Source organism: Rattus norvegicus, chromosome X, assembly GCF_036323735.1.
Source record: "Rattus norvegicus strain BN/NHsdMcwi chromosome X, GRCr8, whole genome shotgun sequence".
Classification (NCBI taxonomy): domain Eukaryota; kingdom Metazoa; phylum Chordata; class Mammalia; order Rodentia; family Muridae; genus Rattus; species Rattus norvegicus.
Window position 1 is genome coordinate 120,688,237 of NC_086039.1, and position 26,822 is coordinate 120,715,058.

General features: G+C 42.5%; 2 protein-coding genes across 7 annotated transcripts in view; one reads left to right on the forward strand and one right to left on the reverse strand.

The window, feature by feature from the left end:
* The first annotated feature begins 10,373 nt into the window (after window positions 1–10,373).
* Window positions 10,374–18,569, forward strand: Pgrmc1 (progesterone receptor membrane component 1). The gene is made up of 3 exons (NM_021766.2): window positions 10,374–10,801; window positions 14,343–14,498; window positions 17,291–18,569. The coding sequence occupies exons 1-3, from the start codon at window positions 10,474–10,476 to the stop codon at window positions 17,392–17,394; spliced, it is 588 nt and encodes a 195-aa protein (NP_068534.2). The 5' UTR covers window positions 10,374–10,473; the 3' UTR covers window positions 17,395–18,569.
* A 2,202-nt stretch (window positions 18,570–20,771) lies between these two features.
* Akap17b (A kinase (PRKA) anchor protein 17B) overlaps window positions 20,772–26,822 on the reverse strand; it is a 38,319-nt gene continuing 32,268 nt past the window's right edge. For all 6 annotated transcript variants that reach the window (XM_063279981.1, XM_017602378.3, XM_039100516.2 and 3 more), the window contains one exon: window positions 20,772–25,037. In XM_063279981.1, the coding sequence (XP_063136051.1) occupies window positions 23,397–25,037 (1,641 nt within the window). In that variant the 3' untranslated portion in view covers window positions 20,772–23,396. The remainder of the gene's footprint in view (window positions 25,038–26,822) is intronic.

The window sequence follows — 26,822 nt, forward strand, 5'->3', positions numbered from 1 at the left end:
GTTTCTAGGGCGAACCATTTAGCATTGGACAACTAATTGGTATGCTCTTCCCTGGGAAGGATAATTTTTCCTGCTCCTAGCTTTCCTCAGCTTTCCAGTTGCCTATAGTTGTGTAGGGTTGAGGCCTTATGGGTATTTCAACATCCAGTGTGCCATGTCCATTGGTGTCATCTTTGTTTAGCACAAGTTTGGATTCTCATGTTAGAGAGACTGTGTGTGTGTGTGTGTGTGTGTGTGTGTGTGTGTGTGTACGCACGCGCGCGCACAATAACAATAACAATTAGTGAATAAACAGCCCATGAGTTTGAAGTAGAGGGTGGATATATGGGAGGGTTTGGAGGGAGGAAAGGGGAGGAAGAGATGTAATTAAATTATAATTTTAAACAAAAAAAGTTACTGAGCAGGAGAGATGGACTGGAGGTTATGCGTGCTTAGTGCTCTGCCAGAGAAACTGAGTTTAGTTCTTGGCACCCACATCAGACAAGTTATAATCCCTTGTACCTGAGGACTAACAGCTTCTTCTAGTCACCTTCCCAAGTGGAACTCTGTCTCTCTGTCTCTTTCTCCCTTTCCCCTCACCCTCACACAAATAACAAAAAGAAGTCTTAAATATTAAAAATAAAAGTTTTGTACTTTTTCCTCTTTAATCATCTCTTGGTTCTACTAGTTTTCTCTAGCTACAGCTAAAATGCCTGTAAAAGAAGCAAGGAAGAAGTATAGAAGATCTTTCTGTCCTCTCCTTTTAAATGGAATCTTTTTTTTAATTGAAAGAACTTGAAAATCAAATAAACATGTGTTTGATTCAGCCCTAACCACCAAAGCCAAGAGTTTTCACCCTTGACTTAGCACAGAGTTCAATGAGACTTGGAGAGACCTCTGCCCTATGTTCGCTCAGTGATCAAGTTCAACACCATTGATTTCAGCTACCACCTACACAGGCTCCTATTACCTACCTTTCTTCAATCCAAACCTATGCCTGAGACACAAACCCAAATATCTGCCTGCTACATTATTGGCTATCTTCACTAGGATGTTCCTGTCGTCTGTGCTTGGACAGCAGGAGTCTGTATGTGAGTCACCATTGTTGGTGATTCTAATTCAGTAGTTAGATATACTACATACAGCAAGGCCTTGCATCTCTAGTGAGTTCCCAAGCAAAGCCAATGTAATTGGTGGTCCAGGGCCCATGCTTTGGGGCATAGTTCCATTTAAATATAAAGTCTTGTCTGCAATTTTGCTCTTCCCTGCGTGCACTTTCTATGTCCTGTCTACCCAGCTCTGTAACATGTGCCTTAGCTATCATGGAATGTAGACCCTCACTCCCACAACCTTGATGTGAGCCCACACACCCATACTTTCTTCTATGGGAAGGCTCCACACTGACACCGTTCAGCGTCCACCTTTCTGATTGCAGCCTTAATGCTCCTGCCATTGCAATACTTCCAAAAAGGGAAAATGATCTCGAGGAGAGAGAGCGCAGGCTCTGTGTCCAGACTGCTAGATTTAAATCCCACTTCTATCTCTCATTAACTATGTGATTTGGGACAAGAAATTCCTCCATGTATAATTTTCTTATACAGAATAAGACGATAATGTAACTTGGCTTTTGAGAGGGTCTTAGAGAAACAAAGTGTTTGTAACAGTCAATAACTGCGTAATTCTCAGATGTTGCATCATTCCTGGCTATAGCATGGTTGAAATGTTGAGTGTGAAGAGATAGTAGAGGAGAGAAGTGAACAGACCAGATCAGAAAGGGCAGGGTTTCCTGGAAAATTGATGGAAAGTAGCATATAGGAGATTTTCTGATAAGTGCCCTTGGCATCTATACCCAAAGGGGAAGGAAAGCAAATACTAGGCAGTAGGAGAAGCTCGCCTGCCCTGTGTTCTCAGCTGAACTTCCACTCCTCTCTCTTAGGGAGTGGGGCAAGAGAAAGAAGCTTTATATCCCCGTATTAACCATTTACTACCTGCAGGTTGCACAGATAAGGAGGTGTGACTTGGGTAGGAAGGTCTGTTAAACCCAGTGCAATCTCAGACCATCTACTTCCAGACTCAGAGCTGCCAACACTTGAGCAACCAGAGACAGAGTGCTTGGATCCTGACTGGAGGTTGAAGGTGAAATCTGAATAGTGTGCCAGTTAGGTAAACCTTGCTTCAGACTTTGGACTTACTTTCGCTGTCAACAGGGAATAATTACAAGGCTTTTCTTCAGGATGGGGCAAATTATGTCATATCTCTAAGCCTTCACTCAAATAACTTCTAATTTCTTTGGAACCAAATTGGAATCATCTGAGCAGGTTTGTGAAATTGTTCGAATGGAGATAGAGGAATGGTAAACATTTAGATCTAGGCTGACTGTGAATTCTGACCTGGTTCTTTCCTAGCCAAGTAACATTAAGGAAGTTCTTCATCTTCTTCTCTCCTTAAGTTTCCTCAGTTGTGAAATGGGGGTAATATAACCAATATCCTTACGGAGTTTCATGAACAACACATGGAATTAATCCACAAAGTATTTAGAATATTACATGGCATAAATTCCATGCTCAGAAGTTTCAAGATTTCTCAGGTCTCCATTATTTCCTTCTCTGTTGCTGTGATGAAACATTGACCAAAATCAACTCCAGAAAAGGGATTATTTCATCTTACCACTTCCCAGAGGGAAGCTGGAGAAAGAACTCAAAGCACGAGCCTAGCAGCAGGAACTGAAGCAGAGGCCATGGCGGAGTATTGCTTTCTTGCTTGCTCTCCATGGCTTGTTCAGCCTGTGTTCTTAAACAACCCAGAGACACCTGCCCAGGGGCAGCATTGGCCACTTTACATTACACCGTCCTACATCCGTCAAGAACCTGCACCATAGACTTGTCTACAGGTCAATTTTGATGGAGGTATTTTCTCAGTCGAGGTTCTGTCTCCTCAGATGACTGTTAAATAACAACAAAAAAATTTTTAAAAAAGGGGCTGGGGATTTAGCTCAGTGGTAGAGCGCTTACCTAGGAAGCGCAAGGCCCTGGGTTCGGTCCCCAGCTCCGGAAAAAAAAAAGAACCAAAAAAAAAAATTAAAAAAAAAACCCTAGGGGTTGGGGATTTAGCTCAGTGGTAGAGCGCTTGCCTAGCAAGCGCAAGGCCCTGGGTTCGGTCCCCAGCTCTGAAAAAAAGAACCAAAAACAAAAAACAAAAAAAAAACAAAAAACAAAAAAAAAAAAAAACAAAAAAAAAAAAAACTAAAAAACCCCTAACCAGCTTTGCACAACATCCTTGGAAAGAATACATTTTTTTTTATTTTTTTTATTTTTTTTTATTATCTTGAGTATTTCTTATATACATTTCGAGTGTTATTCCCTTTCCCGGTTTCCGGGCAAACATCCCCCTCCCCCCTCCCCTTCCTTATGGGTGTTCCCCTCCCAAACCTCCCCCCATTACCGCCCTCCCCCCACCAGTCTGGTTCACTGGGGGTTCAGTCTTAGCAGGACCCAGGGCTTCCCCTTCCACTGGTGCTCTTACTAGGATATTCATTGCTAACTATGGGGTCAGAGTCCAGGGTCAGTACATGTATAGTCTTTAGGTAGTGGCTTAGTCCCTGGAAGCTCTGGTTGCTTGGCATTGTTGTACATATGGGGTCTCGAGCCCCTTCAAGCTCTTCCAGTGAAAGAATACATTTTAATAAGTGTCCTTTTCTGCAGACTCTGTTGATCTTCACTGAAGAGACTCCATCTTTACCCACCTGAGAGAAATGAATTCTACCCAAATGTACTTTTTCTCTATAAAATCTCTATAGGTCACACGCACCCAACCACATGTCCACCTCCATGTTACTACGTGTAATAACATGTCTCTGCCGTGTGCGGTAAGGGCTTTGCATCCCCGACCAGAGCACAGAGCCTCACCAAGACCTAGAACTGAGCAGAGGCTAGTAAAGTGGAAAGCGCTTTTGGGTGTCCGCCATGCAAACAACAATTACTGCTCCTATCTGAAGTCCCAATACCACGGCGCTAATCAAATCCTAATCAGAAAACTACTTGGCAGCTGTACCACTTGCTTTTCTGCTTTTGACACTTTAAATGCTTCTCCTTCCTTTTTTACGATAAGAAAAAAAAAAAATACGCTCATTCAAAAAGGAGAAAGCAAAAGCTACCGTAATCTCATACTCAAAGATAACTATTATTAACATTTTACTTCCTCCAGCCCCTTTCTCTTATGTGTGTGTGTGTGTATTTAGCATAGTGCACTTCCACAGTCAAATAAATTCAATTCCACAAATATTTACTGAGTGCCTACTCTATTTCAGGTGCTGTTCTAGTTTTTAAATTTTACTAATTTTATTTTGTATATGGCTGTGTTGCACATGTATGTCTGTGAACTGCTTGTATCCCTTGTGCTGGAGAAGGCATTGGATACCCTGGTTGTGAGCCACCATGTGGGTTCTGGGAATCCAATCCAGGTTGTCTGGAGGAGCAGCTAGTGGTTTGAACCTCTGAGCTATCTCTTCAGTCCCCAGGTCCTCTTAAATATAGGAGACGGAACAGTGAAGAAAATAGACACAATATCTGTTCTTGAATAATTTATATTAAAGTCAAGAAATTAACAAAAATGAGAACTAATAGTTATATAAGTTATACAGTAATATAACTTCCTAATAAGGAAGCAGTAAATGTGATAAGGAGAGTAAAATGGAAACCAGGGGTGATGGAAAACATGTCTAATTCCAGCACTGTAGAGGCTGAGACAGAAGAATAAAGAGTGCAAAGTCAGTCTGGGTGACAGAATGAGTACTGTAGCCTTGGCTACATAGTAAGACTGTCCCCAAATGAATGGATGGATGAATGAATGAATAGGCGAATAGAGAAAAGAAATGAGGAGTAGAATGCGATATTTCAAGAGTAGAAAGGGAGGGTGTGACCTGTGATGGAACCCAGAGAAGAGCATTCTGAGCAATAGGAATCATAAGTAGGCTCTGACTTGAAAATAAGCCTGATGAATGGCTGTCGGAGAAGTCACTGTACGTGGAGCACAAGCATCAGGTGGGGGGGCAGTGGTCAGTGAAGGCCTAAGGTTCTAAAGGGAACTGTGGGTGGGATGGAACAGATTCTCCTGAGCCTCGCAGGATACTGTCAGGGATTTGTTTTTACTATGTGGTTTCCATGTTTTTCCTATTATGTAACATTGTATGTAATTTTTCTATATCAATCTGTGTTCAGATTTCTGAGCATGTCCCTAGGAAAATTCCTTGAAGTTATTGTCCTCATAAAATGAATGTTAGGAATGATTTGAGGCATTTGTTGCATATTGCCAAGGGGCTTTCTAGAAAGCCTATGCCTAGTTACAACATAAGTGAGTTCAATAAATATTTGAGGGCCTACTATGTATCAGACATGGTCTAGGGACTTGAAATAGGTTAGTGAACAAAATGAATCTAGTATTCTAGCAATTTCCTTCTTGCCGGCATTTGCCAGAATATTTGTCACGCATATGCCTGCCAACTCCAAGTATTTCTGTTTTTAAGAACTCCAAGGGGAGAGAAAAATGTACTAATAATTGGAATGATGAAAACTGATACACTGCTCCTTTGGATTTGATTAGCACTGTGGTTGAATTGTCTCCTATACATTTTCTAACTAATCAGGCAATTGTGCTAGCTTTCTTGAAAAGCCTTTTAGAACCATGAAAGATTATTTAAGGGAGGCAGTTTGAAATTGATAAAAGACTTAACAGGTATCTTGGGTCAAGTAGATAGGATCTAGGGGTTACTTTCCAGCCACAAGTATGTACAATGAAAGTCTCATGTTGTGTGTCTGTGTGTGTGTGGGGGGGCGGTAAGTGACAAGGATCCTTGGTTATTTGAGAACTTCTACGGAGGATGGCACCTATCCATCTAGCATGAATTCTAAGAAAAACCAGACAGGTGGGATGCTTTTGAACAATCTCAGTGTCCCGCTGTTATCAGTAGCCCATTTCATTTAACATTAAATCAAAATATGTATAGTTTTAAACTGTATCACCTGAGGTTTTACAGTGCAGATTTTCTATTCTTCACATAAAGCAAAAGTTCTTTTCCTGGGTCTGGAAAGATGGCTCTGAGGTTAAGAGCACTTATTCTTGCAGAGGATCCTAGTTCGGTTCCCAACACCCACATGGTGGCGCACATCAGTCTGTAATTCCAATTCCAGGGGACCCAACACCATCTACTGGTCTCTGTAGGTACCAGGCATGCACATCCTGCACACACATAAATGTGGACAAAATACTCACACACATAAACTAAAATAAATAAATATTTTTACATTTTAAAAACTTCCTTCCCTTAAGCCATTCCCCTTCCAGAAGGACACTGATCTGAATAGCAACTCTCTGGCCCACCATGCAAACAGTTTCTACATCTTTAATAGTAGTTACCTTGGAGGAAACAGAATGAAGAGTGTGAAGAGAGGGGATTTACTTTTCTTTTGTGTTTTCCATAGTTTGAACTTTAACAGTCTTGCTATACACCCCAGGGTTATCTTGAACTCATATCCTCCTATTTCTACCTAGAAACTACTGGGATTAAAGTTATGTGCTGCCAAGACTAGTCTGTAAATTTTAACTTTGAATAAATATAACTTCAAAAAGTTTGAGCAGGAGTTGCCTGAGGAACCTAATGACTTCCTTTCTTTTTTCTCTTTAAAAATAGTATTTGTGCAACAATGCCAACCAACCAGGGCTTCCAGGGACTAAACCACTACCCAAAGACTACACATGGACTGACCCAGGGCTCCAACTGCATATGTAGCAGAGAATGGCCTTGTTGGGACACCAGTGGAAGGGGAAGCCCTTGGTCCTGCCAAGGTTGGACCCCCAGTACAGGGGGATATGGGGGGGGGCAATAAGGGGGATGTATAGAGGGAATACCTGCATGGGGGAGGGGGAGGGGAGGGAATGGGGGCTTATGGACAGGAAACTGGGAAGAGGAATAACATTTGAAATGTAAGTAAAGAAATATATCTAATAAAATATTTTAAATATATATAATATATAAAAATAGTATTTGTACTAGAAAAGAGTAGGTCAATATGTTGTCATTTGAAAGTACTTCTAGTATGATAAAATAAAATTTGTATGTGCCCAAGTTTCACTTTTGTTACTGCTTTTTTTTATTTTTTTACTGCTTTTATTATATACAATTAAGTACCTCTTCAGTCTGTAATAATGAACATATATGTCTTAGTCAGGGTTTCTATTCCTGCACAAACATCGTGACCAAGAAGCAAGTTGGGGAGGAGGGCATTTATTCAGCTTACACTTTCCATAGTGCTGTTCATCACCAAAGGAAGTCAGGACTGGAACTCAAGCAGGTCAGGGAGCAGGAGCTGATGGCCATGGAGGGATGTTACTCACTGGCTTGCTTCCCCTGGCTTGCTCAGCTTGCTTTCTTATAGAATCCAAGACTACCAGCCCACAATGGGCCCTCCCACCCTTGATCACTAATTGAGAAAATGCCTTACAGCTGGATCTCATGGAAGCATTTCCTCAAGGGAAGCTCTTTTCTCTGTGATAACTCCAGCTCAAGTTGACACACTAAACCAGCCAGTACAGTATATGTTTTATTTATTTATTTATTTATTTATTTATTTATTTATTTATTTATTTATTTATAAAATAAACCATCTTCTCAGGTGCTTAAAATGACTTGTGCATCTGGGCAGTGATGGCTCATGCCTTTAATCCCAGCACTCTGGACACAGAGTCAGGTGGATCTCTGAGTTCGAGGCCAGCCTGGTCTACAAACTGAATTCCAGGACAGCCAGAGTTACATAGAGAAACGAACAAGGAGGAGGAGGAGATAAAGACAGAGGGAGGGTAAGAAAGATAGGAAATAAGGAAGGAAGGAAGGAAGGAAGGAAGGAAGGAAGGAAGGAAGGAAGGAAGGTAAAGTGCTATGTGCAACTTGTGAAAAATTAATAACATTATCGTGTTTCCTTTCAGGCTTCCCTTTAAGTAATTTTAGGGAATTAACAATGTATATAGTTTTGTACACTATTTTCTCCCTGTATACTGAAATGTAAATATTTTCCCATGGTGTGTGCTGTTTGAATAGTCCAACTATGATTTTATCACGATATAAGTGAATTAATTAGCCACTTTATTTAAACTTGGACATTTGGGTTGTGTCCAGAGTTTCCATATTAAAAATGAATGTGTAACGAACATCTTCCTAATGAAATCTTGGTCCTCATTCTAAGCAGGATGGATTCCTAGAAGTGGATTACTGGGACAAAAATTCTATTTCTAGAAGTGGGTTTCTTGAAAACACTTATGGTTAACAAAAGCTTATGCCAATGTTGGTGTATGGGAGCATGCTCAGTTTCCTGCCAGCATGCTATCCCTTTCTGCTCTTTATTCCCGTCCTATAGAAAGATGGCAGATGACAACGTTATTTCTGTGTATTTTTAAATTGCGAACAAACCTGAACATTTTATATGCTTTTATTCACCACTGATACTTCCTCATTTTTTTTCCATTATGACTAGAGGATTTTACTAATGATTTTCTTTTCTTTCTTTTTTTGCTACATGTCTGTGCGTGTGGTCTGTGTTTGAGTGTGCATGTGTGTGTGGGGGGTACATTTGGGTGGATGGCAGAGGTTGAAGTATATAGTGTCTTCCTTGATTACTCCCACCTCAGTATCAGGGCAAAGGAGAGTCTAGCCTGCCGCTCACTCTCCAGCTCTGGCATTAAAGGCTAGCTGCCAACCCCTCCTGGCTTTTCTATGGGTGCTGGGGATTGGAAATCTGGTCCTCACACTTGCATGCCAGTGTGTTTTGCCCACTAGGCCATTTCCCCAGTCCCTTAACGATTTTCCTATCAATTGAAATGAGCACTTCAAGACAGAATTCTTTTGCCCTATTAGTTTCAAATGAAAATATTTTTTCACGAGCTTGTTATTGTTTTAGAAATGTCTGCTGCTCACAGGACTCTGTGAAAGGGATAACTGGATTATAACTGTACCTGAGTGCTCTCAGTTTGAGCTTGTTTCATGATGATTAAGTTGAAGAGTTTTGACAAAAGATCTGGAGGGGCCGGTTTAGCTAATCCTAAATTTAGCTCTGGAGAAAAATGTGTGGGCTGGATATAAAGATTGTTTGGCTCATTACATTTTAAGAAGATGGGGTGGGGGGCAGCAGGGATTAAATCAGTCTTTGCCAAAATTTTTCAGAATTTAGCCAGTATTCAGCACAAATCTCTTGCATGTAAATAGTGGTGGTAAACTATGCACAGACAAACAGGATTCTATGGGAAAGTAGTGCTCTGGTCTGCAGATGGTTGCATGGCTTGGTTTTAATTACTCTCCTTTTTCTTCTGTTACCCTCCCTCAATTACAATTTAAAGGGTGGGGTACAGCCAGATTAGGTCTCTGAAAAATAGGTGCAATTCTTGTTCCATAGAGGCCTGCTCCCAGGTAACCTGTTGGCATACCAGAGGCCTAGGTATCTCAAAAGATAAAACCTAGCATCCTTCCAAACTCCAGCATTTATCAGGGACTATGCTCAGGGTTACCATGACTCCAAAGGTAGTTTCCACAAACTTCAGATAGAAGAATGCTGTCAAGCAGAGAAACTTTCAACATTATTCTGGTATTTTTATAGAAAAAAAAGCTCAACAACAGAATGTCAGTGGCTGATTGCTGATGCCTTGTGACTAAGCATAATCGATGATTGCAAAAGGGAAAAAAAAAAGAACAAACTCAAATCTGGCTATCTGAGCTCCACGTTTTAAAGTGTTGGCAGGCCTGTTACCTGACTGGCAGTACTTCGGGTGTTAGTTAGTTCTGCAGCTTTGGGGCAAGAATTGGAGGAGAACCATCCCAAAATGGATATTTGAGTAGTCTAGGTCTGTAAGATGAAAAGGAGTTGAAGGCCTGATTTTTGAGTATCCTAAAACAGCTTCCTGGCTCTAAGGGTTCGGCCAGGAGAGAGACTATAGGGGCTTTAAAATGGAAGCAAAGCAACAGAAATGCGACCCCATTTTAACAAAGGAGCAGGCCCCCAGGAGCAAGCCCTAGAGGCAAGGCTCTCCCACAGGGTCGGCTGGAAGCTACCCACTGTACCCAGGAGACTGAACTGTGTGTCTGTGAACTGCACTACGCTCAGAGCGAGCCGTGAAACCGCGGAACAGGCCCAGCAGGTAGAACGGAGAGGTGGGCTGGGCTCCGTGGCCCACAATGACAGAGCTTTTGAGGGAGAAAGGCCAAGACCCCAGGCTAAGGAGCCTAAGCTGAGGTCGAGACTGCGGGAGCCAGCCCCAGCCAGTCCGAGCAGGGCGGGGCGCTTAGGTGGCCGCGAAGGCGTGGCGTAGAGGCTCCGCCCCTCGAGGCCCCGCCCCCTCTCGAGGCTTTTCTTGCAGAGCCACTGAACGCTGCGCGCCACTGTTCGCTTAGAGGGCGGAGGAAGCCGACTGTTCCGGATCTCTGCATAGCAGGGCCCAACCTTTGCTCCAGAGATCATGGCTGCCGAGGATGTGGTGGCGACTGGCGCCGACCCCAGCGAGCTGGAGGGCGGCGGGCTGCTTCAAGAGATTTTCACGTCGCCTCTCAACCTGCTGCTCCTTGGCCTCTGCATCTTCCTGCTCTACAAGATCGTTCGCGGGGACCAGCCCGGTGCCAGTGGGGACAACGACGACGACGAGCCGCCCCCGCTGCCCCGCCTCAAGCCGCGTGACTTCACCCCTGCCGAACTAAGGCGATACGATGGAGTCCAGGACCCGCGCATTCTTATGGCCATCAACGGCAAGGTGTTCGACGTGACCAAAGGCCGCAAGTTCTATGGGCCGGGTACGGAGGCAGGGCCAGGGGGTCGTGGAGACAAAAGAGGGGACCCTGGCGTGGGAGCGGGGCGGGAGAGAGACCGAGGGAGGTGGGGCGCCCCCTTGGGAGGGTCGGAGGGAAGGCGGGGAGCTCCGGGAGCGTGCCCGGGGCAAGAGGAGCTGGGGGTGGGAGGTGCTTACGGGGGGATGGGATGCCCGAATGAGGCTGAAGCTTGGAAACCGCGGGTGGGAGGGACAGCAAGGCTCGAAGGCCCGGGATGTTGGTGAAGTTTTCGAAGGTAGCGGGCTTTGGGCTTTGGATTGGGGGTCCTGAAAAGACGGGGAGGTTTCGGGTTTGAAAAAAAAAAAAGGAAGGTGTCTCCAGAGAGGCCCAGACACTTGAGAAGACGTGGAGGCCGATGACGCCGAAGGAGCCATGGTGGAATGTAAGGGTGTGCAAAGAGAGAAAGTGGAGAAGGGGATTAGTGTCAGGTAAAGAAGCATTGTTCCTGGTGGAGAATGTGTGTGTGTGTGTGTGTGTGTGTGTGTGTGTGTGTGTGTGTTACACTGTGCATGCGCAGTGAGTGTGTTTGGTGTACACCGTTTGGTGGGGGGGGTGCTTGGAATGTGACATGTGTTAGGTATGCCTTTGGTATGTGTTATATGCTTGTTATGTGGAGTGCACTGAGGCTGGATGATGACCAAGCAAACAAGCTTGATGGAGGGAAGGAGACTAGTTGAGGATGCATTAAGAAGAGCAGAGTGTGATGGACCATGGTAAGATGGTGAGATGGTCAGAAACATCATATTTAGTGTTGGGTTAGGGTGGGGAGACTGGGAGGTGGAAAAAAATAAAATGAAATTAAACCAGGGGCCGGGTTGGAAGGGAGGGTTGAGAGGGTCCTAAGAAACAATAGGGTAAGGCCATGAAGCCCGATGGGTGGGGGGATTTCAGGAAAAGCCAACCAGGGGATAAACAAGGCATGGACCACTAGTGAACTGTGGGAAAGGATCCCTAAAGATGTTTTTCCAAACTGGATTGCCTATCACAATCACCTACCTGATGCTTGTGAAAAGATACACATTCTTGGCCTGACCAGCCATAGTCACACTTACCTCTCTGGGGGAGGGGAGAGAGCTAAAAAATAATCTATGTTTTAGTACTCTCCTGTGGGGAAATCAGCCAGGTTTGGAAAGCCCTGCTTTCTAGAACATTTAGAGGGGAAGAAGAGGTTTTCGCTCTTCCAATATGGATTCCTCTAAGCACTAGGAACTCAGGGGGTGTGTTCACATGCTCATTGGTCTGAGAGGGAAGGCTAGTCAGCACTAATCCAAACCAGACATACCCACTCCATTAAGTCTCCAAAGTCCAGCCAATCAAAATCACATGTGCAGAAGGCTTTTAGCGAACACTCGCCCTTCATTTCTGCTTTCAGACATTTTAGAAAATCTATTTTCTGTAGGCATGTAACTGCAAAACAATGGGAAAACTGCTTGTCACTGTACTCGCACATTATCCATAAATAATCGTGTAAATACCCATAATTATTAAGCTAAACTCTAAGGTAATCAACACAAAGGCATGAGGCATCGGCATATGGTTGTAGTTTGCAAAGTCATCACACGGATCCTCGGTGCTTTCAGAGAGCACGGCTGGAGGCCATTCCATTCTAACCAGGTAGGTTATAGTTTGCAGAGTCATCCTGAGGGACATGGCTGTGTATACAGGGATAGCTCCAACTAGGAGTCAACCTGCACTCTACATTCAAGCCTAGATGTTGTCTGTCACTGACCAGCTGTGTGATCTGGCGCAACACATTGCTGTCTCAAGGCCTCACTTCTGGGAAAATAAAAAGGCAAGCACACCCCAATGTGAGGAGCCCGAGTTGCTACTCTCCATTATTGAAAGGGCTCAGGAACACTAATGACATCATAGTGGAAATATTTTCTGGTACAGAGCACACCTAAAATCAAGTCATTTGGGTGTCTAGTACTATGTGCACAGCACCATTGTGGGTGCTATGGAGTAACAGTGTGAGTTTAACAACATAGAGCTCTGTTCACCAAGCATCTAATTAATATGCTTTGTAGTGAACAAAATCTATTCTCTAAAGACTTAATATTTGCCTTCGATCTTGTTTAAGTAGGCATTACCAGTCCAGGAACTGTAATTTCTAAAATGGTTAAGAGTCCAAACCAAAACAGTTTGCTTGTTTCCAAAAGCACGAGGTGCTACTCTTTCTGTTAGCAGTATACATTTAGTGAAAAGCCTGTGAATGCGTTTCTTTTTAAATCTTCTCTAGTGGCAGTATGCAATGAGGAATGAAAACAGCCCCCATTTTAGAATCTTAGTTGCATTTACAAGTTGATCCCAAGGGCTTGAAGTATGTCTCAGCAGTAGGGTGCTTTCCTAGAATATGCAAAGACTGAGTCCTACAGAAAAGGGATCATAAAATTGAATATGTTAGAAAAGCAGTTGGGTGGACTAAAGTTTCAGATCACCAGATAGTAACCAAATACCAGGCACTCTGCTAGTTGACATAATGATTTTAAGGTCAGAGTTGCTCTCCAGCCTACTTTTGGGAAAACGAGGCATTGTTTAAAGTACCCTGAATTCTTTTCATTTGCTTGTGCCATATTTAACTAACACTAAATAAACACTTTAGGTGAATTCAGAATGATCCACTGCTCTCAGACAAAACCTTGCTATGATGTTATACGTACATAATAGCATTTTCCAGGTTTTATGAGATTACTTGAAGGCACCGATTGCAGCCTTTTTCAGGGAAGATTTTAGTGTTTTCACCACTGTTGGTTCTTATTTGTATGCTTATACTTAAAAAAAAAAAACAGTTCAAACCTGATCTCCCTTGTTCTTATTGATTGACAGTAAAGGTTATATAACGTGGGTAGGTTTTTGAACCACTGACATTTGTAAAATCATTGCTCCTACAGAAGCCTTACGGTTCATGTCTTGAAACCAAAGATCATTTAAAGCACATCAGAATGTGTTGCTAAGGAAATGTTTTCATTTACACATTAGTGTTTAAGAAACCGTAACTTTTGACTGCCTTGGCTAAAGCACCTAGAATAGAGCTAACCTGTAGATACAAAGTCTGAGCTGAATTCTAAACCTTGATGATTATACACTCAAGGCCACCCCCGAATGAATCACTTATGCTTATATTAGCTATGTGCAGGACATAGGAGATTTCAAATGCTACACGTTTTAATTTCATTTTACTTATTGAAGTGACAGGAAGTCTGTCAACATCCTTTATGTAATGATCAAAGCATCAGTATACATGTAGCTTAAGAATGGAATAGGAAACCAGGAAGTGATATTCATTTAATCCCAGCACCCAGGAGGCAGAGGCAGAGGCAGATGGACCTCTGTGAATTTGAGGACAGCCAGAGCTACACGGAAATCCTGTCTCAAAAAACCCACCAAACAAAAAAGAATTAAAAGGAGGCTTTCAGTGTTGAAAGCAAGGAAGCCATCTTTTGCATGTGAGACACAGAGGTGTATATATCTAGTAAATATCTTTGGTTTCATTTTGTCTTTGAAGAGGGGCCATACGGGGTCTTTGCTGGAAGAGATGCATCCAGGGGCCTTGCCACATTTTGCCTGGACAAAGAAGCACTGAAGGATGAGTATGATGACCTTTCTGACCTCACTCCTGCCCAGCAGGAGACCCTGAATGACTGGGACTCTCAGTTCACCTGTAAGCATTTCATTATATTTTGCCTGGATCAAATTTACACCAGTAGTGCAGGTTTATGATCAAACACTAGTTATTACTAAGCACCCTGAAATTGGGCGCGTTTTGATTAGGTTCCTGAATCTTGGAGGGGTCAAGTTCGTGGCATAAAGGAATGGAGGCAGTGCTGAGTCACTTGCTGTGATGGCGTATCGAGTTTAGCTTGTCCTCTACACATACGAGCTTTTGATCTTGATGTGTGCATTTTTGCATGAAGGTATATAGATTCTATACTACTAGCATTTGAGCATGTAGGGGAAAGGACAGTGGCCCTTTTGCCTACAGGAAGAAGGATTTTCATAAGCCCTCTCGTCCCACTTACTGTTTAAAAGCAGCCCACAGCTCTCTTGAAGAATGGGAAACCTGTGTTCTGCCAAACAGCTTCTCATTGACTCTGATGTAGCCTAACTATAAATTAGGCCTCATCTATAAATGCTGCTTATAATCTGACCAGCAAACAATGGTGTCTGCATTGTTTGTTTTTTTTGTTTGTTTTTTTTTTCCGGAGCTGGGGACCGAACCCAGGGCCTTGTGCTTCCTAGGTAAGCGCTCTACCACTGAGCTAAATCCCCAGCCCCAATCTGCATTGTTTTTTAAAGAAAAAAGAAGCACTTGTTTCAGGCTTTTATGTATGTAAGGGAGGGAGGGTAAAGTGTTTACAGTTGAGATGGAAATAAGGGGTGAGGGGTTGGGGATTTAGCTCAGTGGTAGAGCGCTTGCCTAGGAAGCGCAAGGCCTTGGGTTCGGTCCCCAGCTCCGGAAAAAAAGAACCAAAAAAAAAAAAAATAAGGGGTGAAATTCAGATCATGGAAATGCAAGAACAGGCTTCAGCCAGCCCCAAGTCCCAAGGGTTAAACGATCATTTTAAGATTACTTCCCTGACATAGATTTGAACTATAATAATCTTTTCCAGATTTTATGAAATGTATGTGAAGACCATGCCCACTTGGTTTAAGGAAAATGTTTTGGTGTGGAGGGGAAGCTTTTAATTTACCGATCCCCTCAATCAGTTAAATCGTGCACTCTGTTTTGGCTCCATCCAACTATCTTTTTCAGAATAGCCCGAGAGAGTTCTTGGTTAATGAGTAGCCAGATGTGACACTACCTTTTGAGTTTGGATCTTGAACAGACCAAGTACAAGTACAGCTTTCAAGCCAGGACGCAAATCTTTGGACTTTGAGAACAGCCTAGCTACCTAACATAGTCACTAACATTTGCCCAAGATGCCTGTGTAGTCATAATCTTCTGTACGAGACTAGTGAGTTATGATTTATAATCCACAAAGCTCTGTGCTCTAGAGCTTTCTGGCATCAGTGGGGAAAAAGTCATTCTTATTCTTTTGCCCACTACTCCTTTTGCCTAACCCAACCTGTTATGACACCCCAGCTATACTCAGATCATTGTGGAGTCCACTTAAGCAGGCTTCCCAGGTGCCGCTTGGCTTTTATTTATCTCGCAGTCCCAAGCCACCACCCCCCAACACACAAATACACTCTATACTATGTTCAAATAGGGAAGTTTCGGTTGCTCCCAGCGATTATTTCACAGAAAAGCAGCTTTAGTTACCTGTTTAGACAGGTTCCTTACTCCTCTCATTCCTCCCCATTTCAAAAAGGAAATGTGCATTAACCCTGGATTCACTTGGTTATAATGGAGCTTGCTAATCCTGACTTCACACCTCTTGGCTACATCTTCAGTCCCTTCCTAGTCCCTTGCCATTCCTTTAATTACTCATAGCTTTTTCCCACACTGGGGAACATGTCTGTCTCCTGCTGTCCTGCCTATGTACTTAACAGACCCCGACCCCTGTCATGGACTAACAGATACTCCAAGTTGCCCCTAAGCACTGCTTCAGCTTTCTATCCCTCCCGGATCCTTGTCTGGTACTAATTTCTCAATTCTGTCTCCTGCTCTGGCTCTCCTTTCATGTGGCCTTCTAGGGTGGCTCCTTTTTTGCAGTCCTCATTTTGGTTCGCACGCTGTCCAGATGCTGCTTCATTAATGGATCTTTCCAGGTTTCTTTGAAGCTGTCCCATATCCTTTTACTTTAATTCTAATGGTCTTACCCAACTCCTCTCTGTGGTTCCTTCATATCTGACTCTGCATACCAGGCCTCCTGGTCACCCTGCTCAACTGCTCTTACTGAATTCTGCCCTACATAGCTGGGTGATAACATTGCTGGAGTGCTATTTTGCTGTGTCATTCTTTCTCTTACAAACTTTCAGTACCTTTGCCACCTATAGGTGAAGTTCAGATTTCTCAGGATGGCTTTTCAGGTCTTTCCTAATATTCCCACACACTGATTAGCCAGACTTACCTCCTACTATTTCCAAATGCCAGTTCTGCTCCTGACAACATGTTCTCACTGTTTCCCAGATATGCCCTGTCTTGTCTGTGTGCCTTTGAATGTGTTCTCATTTTTCTGGAAATACCTTTCACCCAAATTCTGTCCATACATTTCCCAAAGCATATCTTTATTCCATGTATCCCCCCACCCCCAATTCATAGCAAGATCTTACTATAAATACTTCCTACATGGTTACTACTTTGTATTTTTGTCTTTTGAACAAAATTCTTAATTCCATTTTTGGCAAAGAGTATGATATAATAATCCCTTTATATCTATCCAGAAGCCTAAGACATTGCTGAGTATAATGTGTGGACCTCTCATAAATGCTTTAAAATGAAATGTTGTGATTTTTTTTTTGTAAGTCATGAGAATGACCGATTGTCTTTTCCTTTTCCTTTACCTCCAGTCAAGTACCATCACGTGGGAAAACTGCTGAAGGAAGGGGAGGAGCCGACTGTGTACTCGGATGATGAAGAACCAAAAGATGAGGCTGCTCGGAAGAGTGACTGAAGCAGTCAGTGGAGCATATCTATTTTTGTATTTTGCAAAATCATTTGTAACATTCCAGTCTGTCTTTACAACATGGTGATTTCAATATTTAGAGAAGTTTTGAACTTGTAAGTTTTTTAAGTAACATCACTAGTGACACCGATAAAATCAACTCGTCTTAGAATGCATGATGTGTTTGTACGTCACAAATCCAGAAAGTGAACTTCAGTGCTCTAATGCAAATGGTAAAGCTGTTTCTCTTCTATCTGTAGTTAAAACTGAATTACAATTTTATTTTCCTGAGAGGGAAAACTTGGGTTATCCACAAACTGGCCAAAATGGCAAGTGCACACACACACAGTGGCCAAAATGGTCAATGTACTAAGAATGAAGAGAGAAGGTCTTAGCCATGCTATAGTCTGAAAACAAGCCCATTTTACCCAACAGACTTAACTGCATGATTTTTGTTTTATCTACCTCTAAAGCAAAACTGCAGTGTTCCAAAGTCTGTGGTATTGATTCAAAACAGAAGTCCAGTAACAAAATGAAAACTCAATAATGGGTTTAGTTGGGGCAAACACATTGCCTGTGTTCATGGACTGATTTATCATCCCTGTCCCCACGTGGACACTCCCACACACAGTAACTCTCACACACCTGGTAATTGGCAGTTGGAACTACAACAGAATCTGAAAATTCAAGGTAGAACTTTGCAAAAGAAAAATCTGTTGCTTGTAGCAGGGCAATGGTTATGTGGTTATTGGCCAAATGTAAAATTTGAGAGCAATATACAGGACAGGAACAGGTGTGCGCTTTTCAAAAGCTTCCACTGACATCTCTGAAGAATGAGAAAACACTACATGGCACTAGCTGGGTGATTTTGAAAGGAAAATACATTCCTAAGGTAACAGTTAAATCCTTCTGTTGTTACAAAACTCGTAGTCGCTTCAAAAATAGTAGTCAGGTGTCTAGGTCTTGGATAATACTCTTGGTTAATACTAAACCTAGCTTAAGTAGACTCTGCAGTTGTATACATTTGTAAAAGTATTATCTGAACAACTAGTGAGGTTTCAGACTCTTGTAATTGTAGTTAAATAGTCATTGTATTTTCTTGTGAGCTGTGTTTAATGGTTTTACCTCAAATCAGAAAAAAAATGAAGTGCTTGGGTCAGTTAATAAAACGGTTTTGCCCAATATAGAGGCTAACTTGCTTTAATTTTTTTTAAACCTAAGAACTGGGGATGGGAGTAGTGCGGTACCATGGCTGATTCCAGTCATGACATGGCTGGTGCACTCAGGAACACACAGCAAGATGAAGCCAGCCAAACTCCAAGCCCCAACTGAAGAGCAGTTTATAATCCCAACTTGCTGAGGAGCTTTTGGTAGTGGATGGCAGCTACAGTGGGGCTCGTCAGTTTTCTTTGAACGTGGCTGCTAGTATGTTCCTCATGCTCCAGTACCTTGTACCTGTGTGCACATACAGGTAGCAATAATTACATGTAGTGGGGTAGCTTTTTAAAGACTACTGGGGACATGCTGGGAGGGTTCAGGAGAGCCAAAGTTTAGATATGATCATGACACATGGTATATATGTGTAAAATTCGCAGAAGAATAAGTTTAATATTCTTAATCAGATTTTGTCATTTGACTGTAGCTTAAAATGGAGTTTAACTTTTGGGTGTTCGATTACGTTAAAGGCCTGCCTGGGCTATGTAGTGAGAAGGGGAAAGGGAAGGAAATGGGAAGAAAAGAGGCAACAAGTTGAGAAAGAGAATGCAGAACTACTCTATTGTGAATTGTCAAATTCTGCCTCTGAGTCAACTTTCTAAACTGAAGTCTAACATTGTCATTGAGTGTTAGGAGAGTTTAGGGGGGTTATGGCAGCAGGAGTGTGGCTCTTCCCTATTTTTTATTTGGGAATTTCATACATACAGTGTGTTTTCATTGTACTCACTCCCCGCCTTGTTCTCTCAGACTCAGTCCTATCCCTTCCCAACAATATGTCCTCTCTTGCCATAACCAAGTTCAATTTATGTTGGAAATACACTTATAAGCAAGGGGCCATTCACTAGAATGTGGCCAACCTACCATGGGACACAGAGTGTTTGTTTTTTGATTCAGAACAAGCATTCACTTATTCCTTAATGTTTCTGAAATGAGTTTGTGGAACCCAAAAAGGAACATTTCAGCTCTAAAGTGCCCAGAGTTAAAGGTACAATCTGTCTTCATTAGAATACTTGGAAGCAGTTTACTACTTATTTTATGTACAAATACACTTAACTCTGGAATGATCCATTATGATTCTAAGCTCCCTAGATTAGGCTCCCCATTCTGTACCCATATAGTTTTGGACATCTATAAACTTTAAGTTTCACGCACAACTGAGAAGATGAAATGAATTCCTGTAGTATCAATTTTGCTACCATTTGGCAGCACTGATTACACGTGCTGTGTCAAACAAGGTGGTACACATATGCAGTCTGAGCATTTGGGAGGCTAAGAGGATAAGGAGTTCAAAGCCAGCTTAGGGTACAAGTGAGACCCTGTCTCAAAAACATGCACTGAGTGTTTAGCTCTAAATAGGACCTCACCCCACCCACCACTAAGGTTCAGGGGTCATCACTTAAGAGGAGGCAGAAAGAACATAAAAGCCAGAGGCAAGGGAAAATACTGTGAAATGCTGTCTTCTGGACATGAGATGGCTACTGCAGGGATTCACCGCAGCTGTGGTTACCTGCCCAAGATCAAGCCAGCCACAACCCCAGTGTAAATGGTATAGATGATCCCCCGGCCCTACCCTATACTGAGGAACCATTGGCAGAGATTGTTGCTTGGGAGAGGGGGAATCATTCTTTGCGATGTGGTCACTGATAGGTTTCCCATGCTTCCACACAGGTACATATCCAAGGCACTAACCAGATTTACACTGGGCTATCAGAGAAGGAAGACATTAAGTTGGAAAGGAGTGTTAGGAACACCAGGGAAATGGAGAAGAGACATGGAAGTGGGGGGCAGATAAAACTCTTTCATTGTATACATGTATGAAATTCTCAAAAATAAGTTTTAGATGTACCTAAAGAAGGATGATTTTTGAGTCTAAATGTGATTTCAGTTTATCCAAAATGAGTAAGAAACTGCTTTCGGTTCCTCTGAACCTGACAGACAGTTCCTATCATAAAGGAGTAGAGTTAAAATACTGATGAGTTGAAAATGTTATGGGTGTGCACTGATCTACACAGTACAGTGATCAGTCAATAGTCACTATTGTCACTACTGACAATTTTATTTTTAAATATATGAAAATTAAATGTGCGTCATTTATCTAACAATGCAAATAAGCAAAGCAGAGCGACATTAGTGTGACATACCCTACTACAGATAGAGACATCCTCCGAAAGTGGAAGTGATCACGTTTATTTTAAAATTAACACATTGAACAGTTTTGCAACAAAAACACATTGATTTGGTTGTGTTTTCAAAATGCCTAGGTTACATGGCTTTCTACCTGAGAAATTCAAACAAATGAACAAAGCACTTAGCAGACTTTTCCTTTACAGGATTAGCAGCACACACAAGGGAAGCATACGGAAACCCGTCTTTAAATCAAACAAGTTCAGGCCCTTTGTTTGAGAAGACAAAAAGAAGATCCGAGTAAACACTTTTCACAACTTAAATAACAACAGTATCAAGAACAAAAGTAGTCATAACAGTGTGTTCCATTACATTCTTTACAAAGCCGCCGAGTGACAAGCACGGAGTAAGCTATTATCTTTCTTGTGGAAGGCCTACACCAAAAGGGTTGACACAGATCTACAATGCATTGCCACAGACAGGTACAACACTCCAGGGGTCAGCGAAAGCAGTATTTTTACTTGGAAACCCTAGGTGAGCATTAAGCAAACAAATCCAACAGGACAAAGGTGCTGCATCAAAATGACTTAGCACTGTGTCTATTACAGGGAGCAAAGACCCAAAGTTCTGCACATGCTGCTTAAATCTGCAATTTTCTTTTCTTACTGAGCAAAAATGCCTAAAATCTTTCAAGAAAAATTGATCAAATGAGGGAAGAAACTGAGTGGGGTTTTTTTTTTTTGTTTGTTCGTTTGTTTCAAAACAGTCAGCTGCTTTCTATTACAAACCCATAATGTTTTCTGTTTCAATAGAATAACATGTGGGGAGGGAAAGGAGGCAGATTTTTATTGGAGGAGAATAATGTGTTGCCAGAAAACTCTCTGACAAGATCTGAGCTGTTAGTGATTTCAGAGGCTACTTCGGGCAACATTACTTTGAACAGGAATAGTCACTGCTAGTCCTCAAAAAGAAAACAAAAAAAGGCACTGTCACCACAGGAGCGATCTTTCGGAGTCACTAAGTCAAACCTAGTTTAAGAGTGAAACCAACTACTGGCTTCAAAGGGAGATTGTTCCTTTCTTAGTAATCATGTGGCTCTGTTCCATTCCTTTCTGAACTTCCAAGTGATTGAACGATCTCTTCATAGGAAGACGCAGATCAATGAAACAACCTGTGGCTTTTACTTCAGGTACATCCTAGTCATAACCACCGCAGACACCAGGTTGCTCAAGAGGCGGTTTAGGGGCACACAGTGTGTGACAGGATCGTAAGTAACCCCACAGACTGACATCCTACCTGCCTCTGCTAGCAGATGCTTTCCTGCAGAACGTCAAATTGAGACTGAACTGAAGTCGCCATGAGAATGCTAGCCTTCGCCAATTCTGTGAACTGGAAACAGCTATTCCTGTTGTTGCAGACAAGTCTCTGAACTTCACTACTCGCCAAATGCCAGGTCAGGTACAGCGTGGCTGGGAAAATGAAGGTCAACACGCTGCCCTGAGGTCTTGAATCCAATGTAAGGCAGAGTTGTCCAGGCTTTCTACAGAGCATGCGCTGTGCTAAGGGGTTAGTCTGAAGGAATCTACAAATATCTCGATTTAAAAACACATTTAAGAAGTCCAAAACGAGTCAGCAAAAAGATAAATCACTTATTTAACATCGTTTACAAATTCCGCAAACAGTTTTTCCACAGCTAGAAAACTGTGGCCTTTTCCTTCAAGTCTTCCTAACGCCATGGCATTGTTAAGGATTGAGGAGGCACTTGTTACTGTTCTATAAAAGTCAGTGTGGGGGATAGTCAGTGACTTTTTACAAACTGATGTCACCCAACCCTGAGTGAAAGGATTACATAGCCTGAAATAGAATACTGTCACAACTTTTCTTCCCAAGTGCCGTTACTGATGTGCCAGGATGTTTTTGATATTTCCTTTGCAAATCCCCCTGATTTTATAAATTCAATCCTGGTGCTTTGATGGAAAGATATGGGGTCCACAAAACAAACAAGAAAACTTCTAACGGTCCCAGCTAGTTAACCATTAAAGGGCAATCGGCCCCTTTTAGATTCTTCCTCTAGAACTGTCTGTAAATGAATGACTCCTTCAATACTATAAATATATCCATTTCCTTCTAGTGGGTCTTCATGAAATTCTAAAGTCATAAAATGTATTATATGTTCTAACCTCCAGAGCTCTTCTTTATCTAGAATTATTATGAAGTAAAATTTAGCAAGGTTTGTTACCATACATAGTGCTTCGGACAAAAGATGCCTATGTGTCCACTATTGTCCCTTTGAAGATAGATGCCAGATGATGTTATGACAGCAAAAGAGCCATTGAAGGCCAAATCAGCCATCTTAATGCTAATCTGCTCCTTTACTGGCACCAAATTAAAGCTTAAAGTAAAATGTGTCCTTGGATCAAGAAGTTTTGCAATTATGTTGTTTCACCAAGCTTTAGAATCTAAGGTTTTCTAGGTCGAAAGCTTGCTGACATACATACCTGCAGTCACTCTGACCCACACTTTCAGCTTTGGCAAGAGGAACAAGCTTTTGCACTTGACTCTCTTCTAGTTCTTGCTCTGTGGTTGCTAACAACATAGCTATATTTGGTTTGAAGTTTTCCTTTTTGTCAACTGTTTCTTGTAAATAAGGGTGTTCCTGATCAAAGTGGCCATCAGCACATTTTAAAATACAAGGAGCCAGAGTAGCTGTCTCCTAAGTACCTTCCATACTCAATGTGCTCCTGCTTGTCGTCGTGACTGACATAGTAATTATCAGGATCGAGCATGTAATCTTCAGAACTTTCATATCTTTTAAACCTTCTTACATCCTGGTTATAGTCTGACTTCCATGGATTCTGTCTTTTCCTGGAGAAATATCCCAAACAGAATGCTCTAGCACGTTTTGGCGGCATTAATGGCATAGGAAGGGGCCTGTATTTCACATTTTGGTCAAACACACTGCTACTAAGTCTCCTTCTCTTCCTCGTGGTGTTCTCTGCTTCATCACTGGAACTGGACTCATGGTAGTAACCTTCATCGCACATGTATTTGGGGGCTACTTTTCCCCTAGTTTTGCTTACATTCTTGTCGACTCTAACGGAATCACATTCATCCTCAAGCCACGAATATCTCAGTTCATACTTGGACCTTTTACCTGGTGCCCTAACTTTGTGTTTAGAGTATTTTTCCTCACTGTCATATTTCCACTCTGAACATAAGGTCTGCTGACTCGATCTGGTTTTCTGTTTGCCCCTACCGATTCTGTCAGTACCAAGAGGTCTTTTTTCCGGGGAGCTATTATAGACAGCCACAGACCTTTCCTCCTCTTCGTTCATGCTAAGAGTTTCACTGAAGCACTCAGAATCACTACTAATTTCCTCCAAGAAATCTGCCAGTGGCAAACCTACATCTACTGACCTTAATGATGAGGAAGCTGGACTTTTTCTGGTGTGTTGAGAATCTCGGACTCCATGACTATGGATCTTTTCCACAGGATAGTTCTCTCCCTCAGGCAGAGACAGGTGCTCATCAGATTCACTCGAAATGTCTTTGTAATGGTTTTTTAACTTCTTAGTAAATTCTTTGGCGTAATTCATCTTGCCTGTCTTCTGTGGCGTACTCTCAGGACCTTTCATATACATCTCCGGCCAGCCCTGCTCTTCGTCCAGTTCCTTCTCTTGCAGGCTCTCCACCTCACTCAGACTGTCTGAGTGGGACCTCTGTTTTCTTAAATAGATCTGAAACCCATCCCCCTTAGCGTAGACATCTCTCTGCCACTGACACGTGCTCGGTAGGTGACTTGCTTCAAGACAGAATCGGGCATACTCTGGAGTCTGATAATAGTTTAATAGATAGTCAATAAATTCATCTGTTTCATAGATCTTCTGTTTCCTGCCACGGTTTCTCACAACTTGTCTAGAAGAATGGGATTCATTAGCACTGCATTGGTCTTCCTTTTCAAGGGACTGATCTGGAGTCACTGTACTCTGCAAGGAATCCTGGTCAGAGACCAAACTGTAATCACACCCATCAGTTAACCCTTTTCCAGTTTCCTCTTTCCTAGCTGAATATCTTATTTGTTTCGCTCCGGGGCTGTGTGAGGATTTCTGTAACTGAGTCTTAGTTCTTTTCTTCACTTTTTGTTTTTGTTTACCGTCAGACTTGGGAATCTGATGCCTTGGCATTTCTTTCTGGTCCAGAAGATGCTGAGTGTTTGATTCTTCTTCCTCTGGTGATTTCACTGTGGTCCCTGGGGTATGATGAGCGTCAGACTCCATAGTATCAACCTCCTGTGGATTACACTGTGTGGATCCCTTTAAGAGAAAAAGATTTAATGATCTCCCATGAAAACTCAAATGGGGCCAGAAAGATGGCTCAGAAGGTAAAGGTGCCTGCCTCTAAGGCTGAGGATCTGAGTCCCAACCCAGAGACCTATACGAGAGAAAGGACAGACCTGACCTCAGCAAATTGTCCTCTGACCTCCCCACACACTCACACAGTGGCATGTGAGCCATCCCCATTCACACACAAAACAAACAAACAAAAATATACATAATAATTCAAAACAAAAGACAAGGAAATTAAAAATTTCCAAAAACTGGGCTGGTACTGCTCTGAAAAAAAAAAAAAAACCAACCCAGGATGGGTCCAAATTAGGAGTAATACTGTATGAGGAAACTACTAAATTAAAGCGTTTTGATCTAATAAGAGCAATTTTTATGACCATTCTTATGCCATGGCACTTAAAACACCTAACTTTTTATTTGCTCAAAAAATTGACAAGTCTGTTTTAAGTCTTGCAATGGCTGCTAGAGAAACAGAGGAAAACGGAATGCTTTGTAGCCCTCAGAGGAAACCCTAGTACAAGAAAAGACACATGGGTGAAACAAGTCCAACAAGGTAACTGACTTACTAAATAAACTGTCCCTCTATTTCATACTCCGATCTTTCTCTAGGGATTGCAAGTTGATGATGTCTCCAAGTGGAGCCACCTGGCCTGCCTCGTTAACAGGGAAGGCCTGGGGAACGAAGGTTCAGTTCAGTGGTGGAACATGTGCACCTTACAAAGACAGCAAAGAAGCCCCAAACGACGGGTAGAAAACAGCACTGTGCCCAGGAATCTGCCTCTGGTCAGCTCTGATACAACCTGCTCTGAACAGCTACAGAGTAAGGGGAAGATGATGCCTGCACAGCTAATCTCAGGAAGGTTTGCTGTGCATTCCCACTGAGGTCTGTCACACATCAGAGCACAGCACCTCTCTAGTAACTTGTAATCAGTGTAAATATTAATGGGTTTCAGAATTATGCTCCATACCCCTTTTAAACAGGTAGCTTCTACAAAAAAGTCACACTTGGACATTGTCTTAGTTACGGCTTTACTGTTATGAACACAACATGACCAAGGCAAGTTTTATAAAGGACAGCATTTAATTCGGGCTGGCTTATAGGTTCAGAGGTTCAGTCCATTATCAAGGCAGGAACATGGCCGCATCCAGGCAGGCATGGTGCAGGAGGAGCTGAGAGTTCTACATCTTCATCTGAAGGCTGCTAGCAGAATACTGGCTTCCAGGCAGTTAGGATGAGGGTCTTATAGCCCATGTCCACAGTGACACACCTCCTATTAGTGCCACTCCCTGGATCAAGTACATACAAACCATCACATTCCATTCTCTGTCTCCCACAGGAGACCAGCTGGGCAAACTCCAAACTCTGCATCTCCATGTCTGATGTCAAAGTGGTCTTCAGACCCCCACCTCCTTTTTCTTCTGTGTTGACTGCAACAAACTTCTTTCCCTGTGTTGGTTCCACTCCCTGTTAGCAGCTTTCCTCAGCAGATAGCCCACAGGTCTGGCATCTTTAACATAGGCAGCTTTGATGTTACAGCTTCTTGTTTCAATGTCTGGGATCTACCCATGATCTTCTGGGCTCCTCCAAAAGGCTGGTGTCACTTTCTCCAGCTCTGTCCTCTGTAGTACTCTAAACTCAGGTTGATCCATTCCACTGCCGCTGGTCATCATCCCATGGTGCTGTACCTCCAGTATGCTGGGGTCTTCCACTGTAACTAGGCTTCACCAATAGCCTCTCCTAGGCTCTCTTCA

Bases quoted from the DNA above. Each gene is read 5' to 3' on its own strand.
- Pgrmc1 (NM_021766.2), top strand. From the start codon at position 10,474: ATGGCTGCCGAGGATGTGGTGGCGACTGGCGCCGACCCCAGCGAGCTG. The intron at 10,802-14,342 runs GTACGGAGGCAG...TTGTCTTTGAAG, and splicing joins CCGCAAGTTCTATGGGCCGG to AGGGGCCATACGGGGTCTTT. The intron at 14,499-17,290 runs GTAAGCATTTCA...CTTTACCTCCAG, and splicing joins CTGGGACTCTCAGTTCACCT to TCAAGTACCATCACGTGGGA.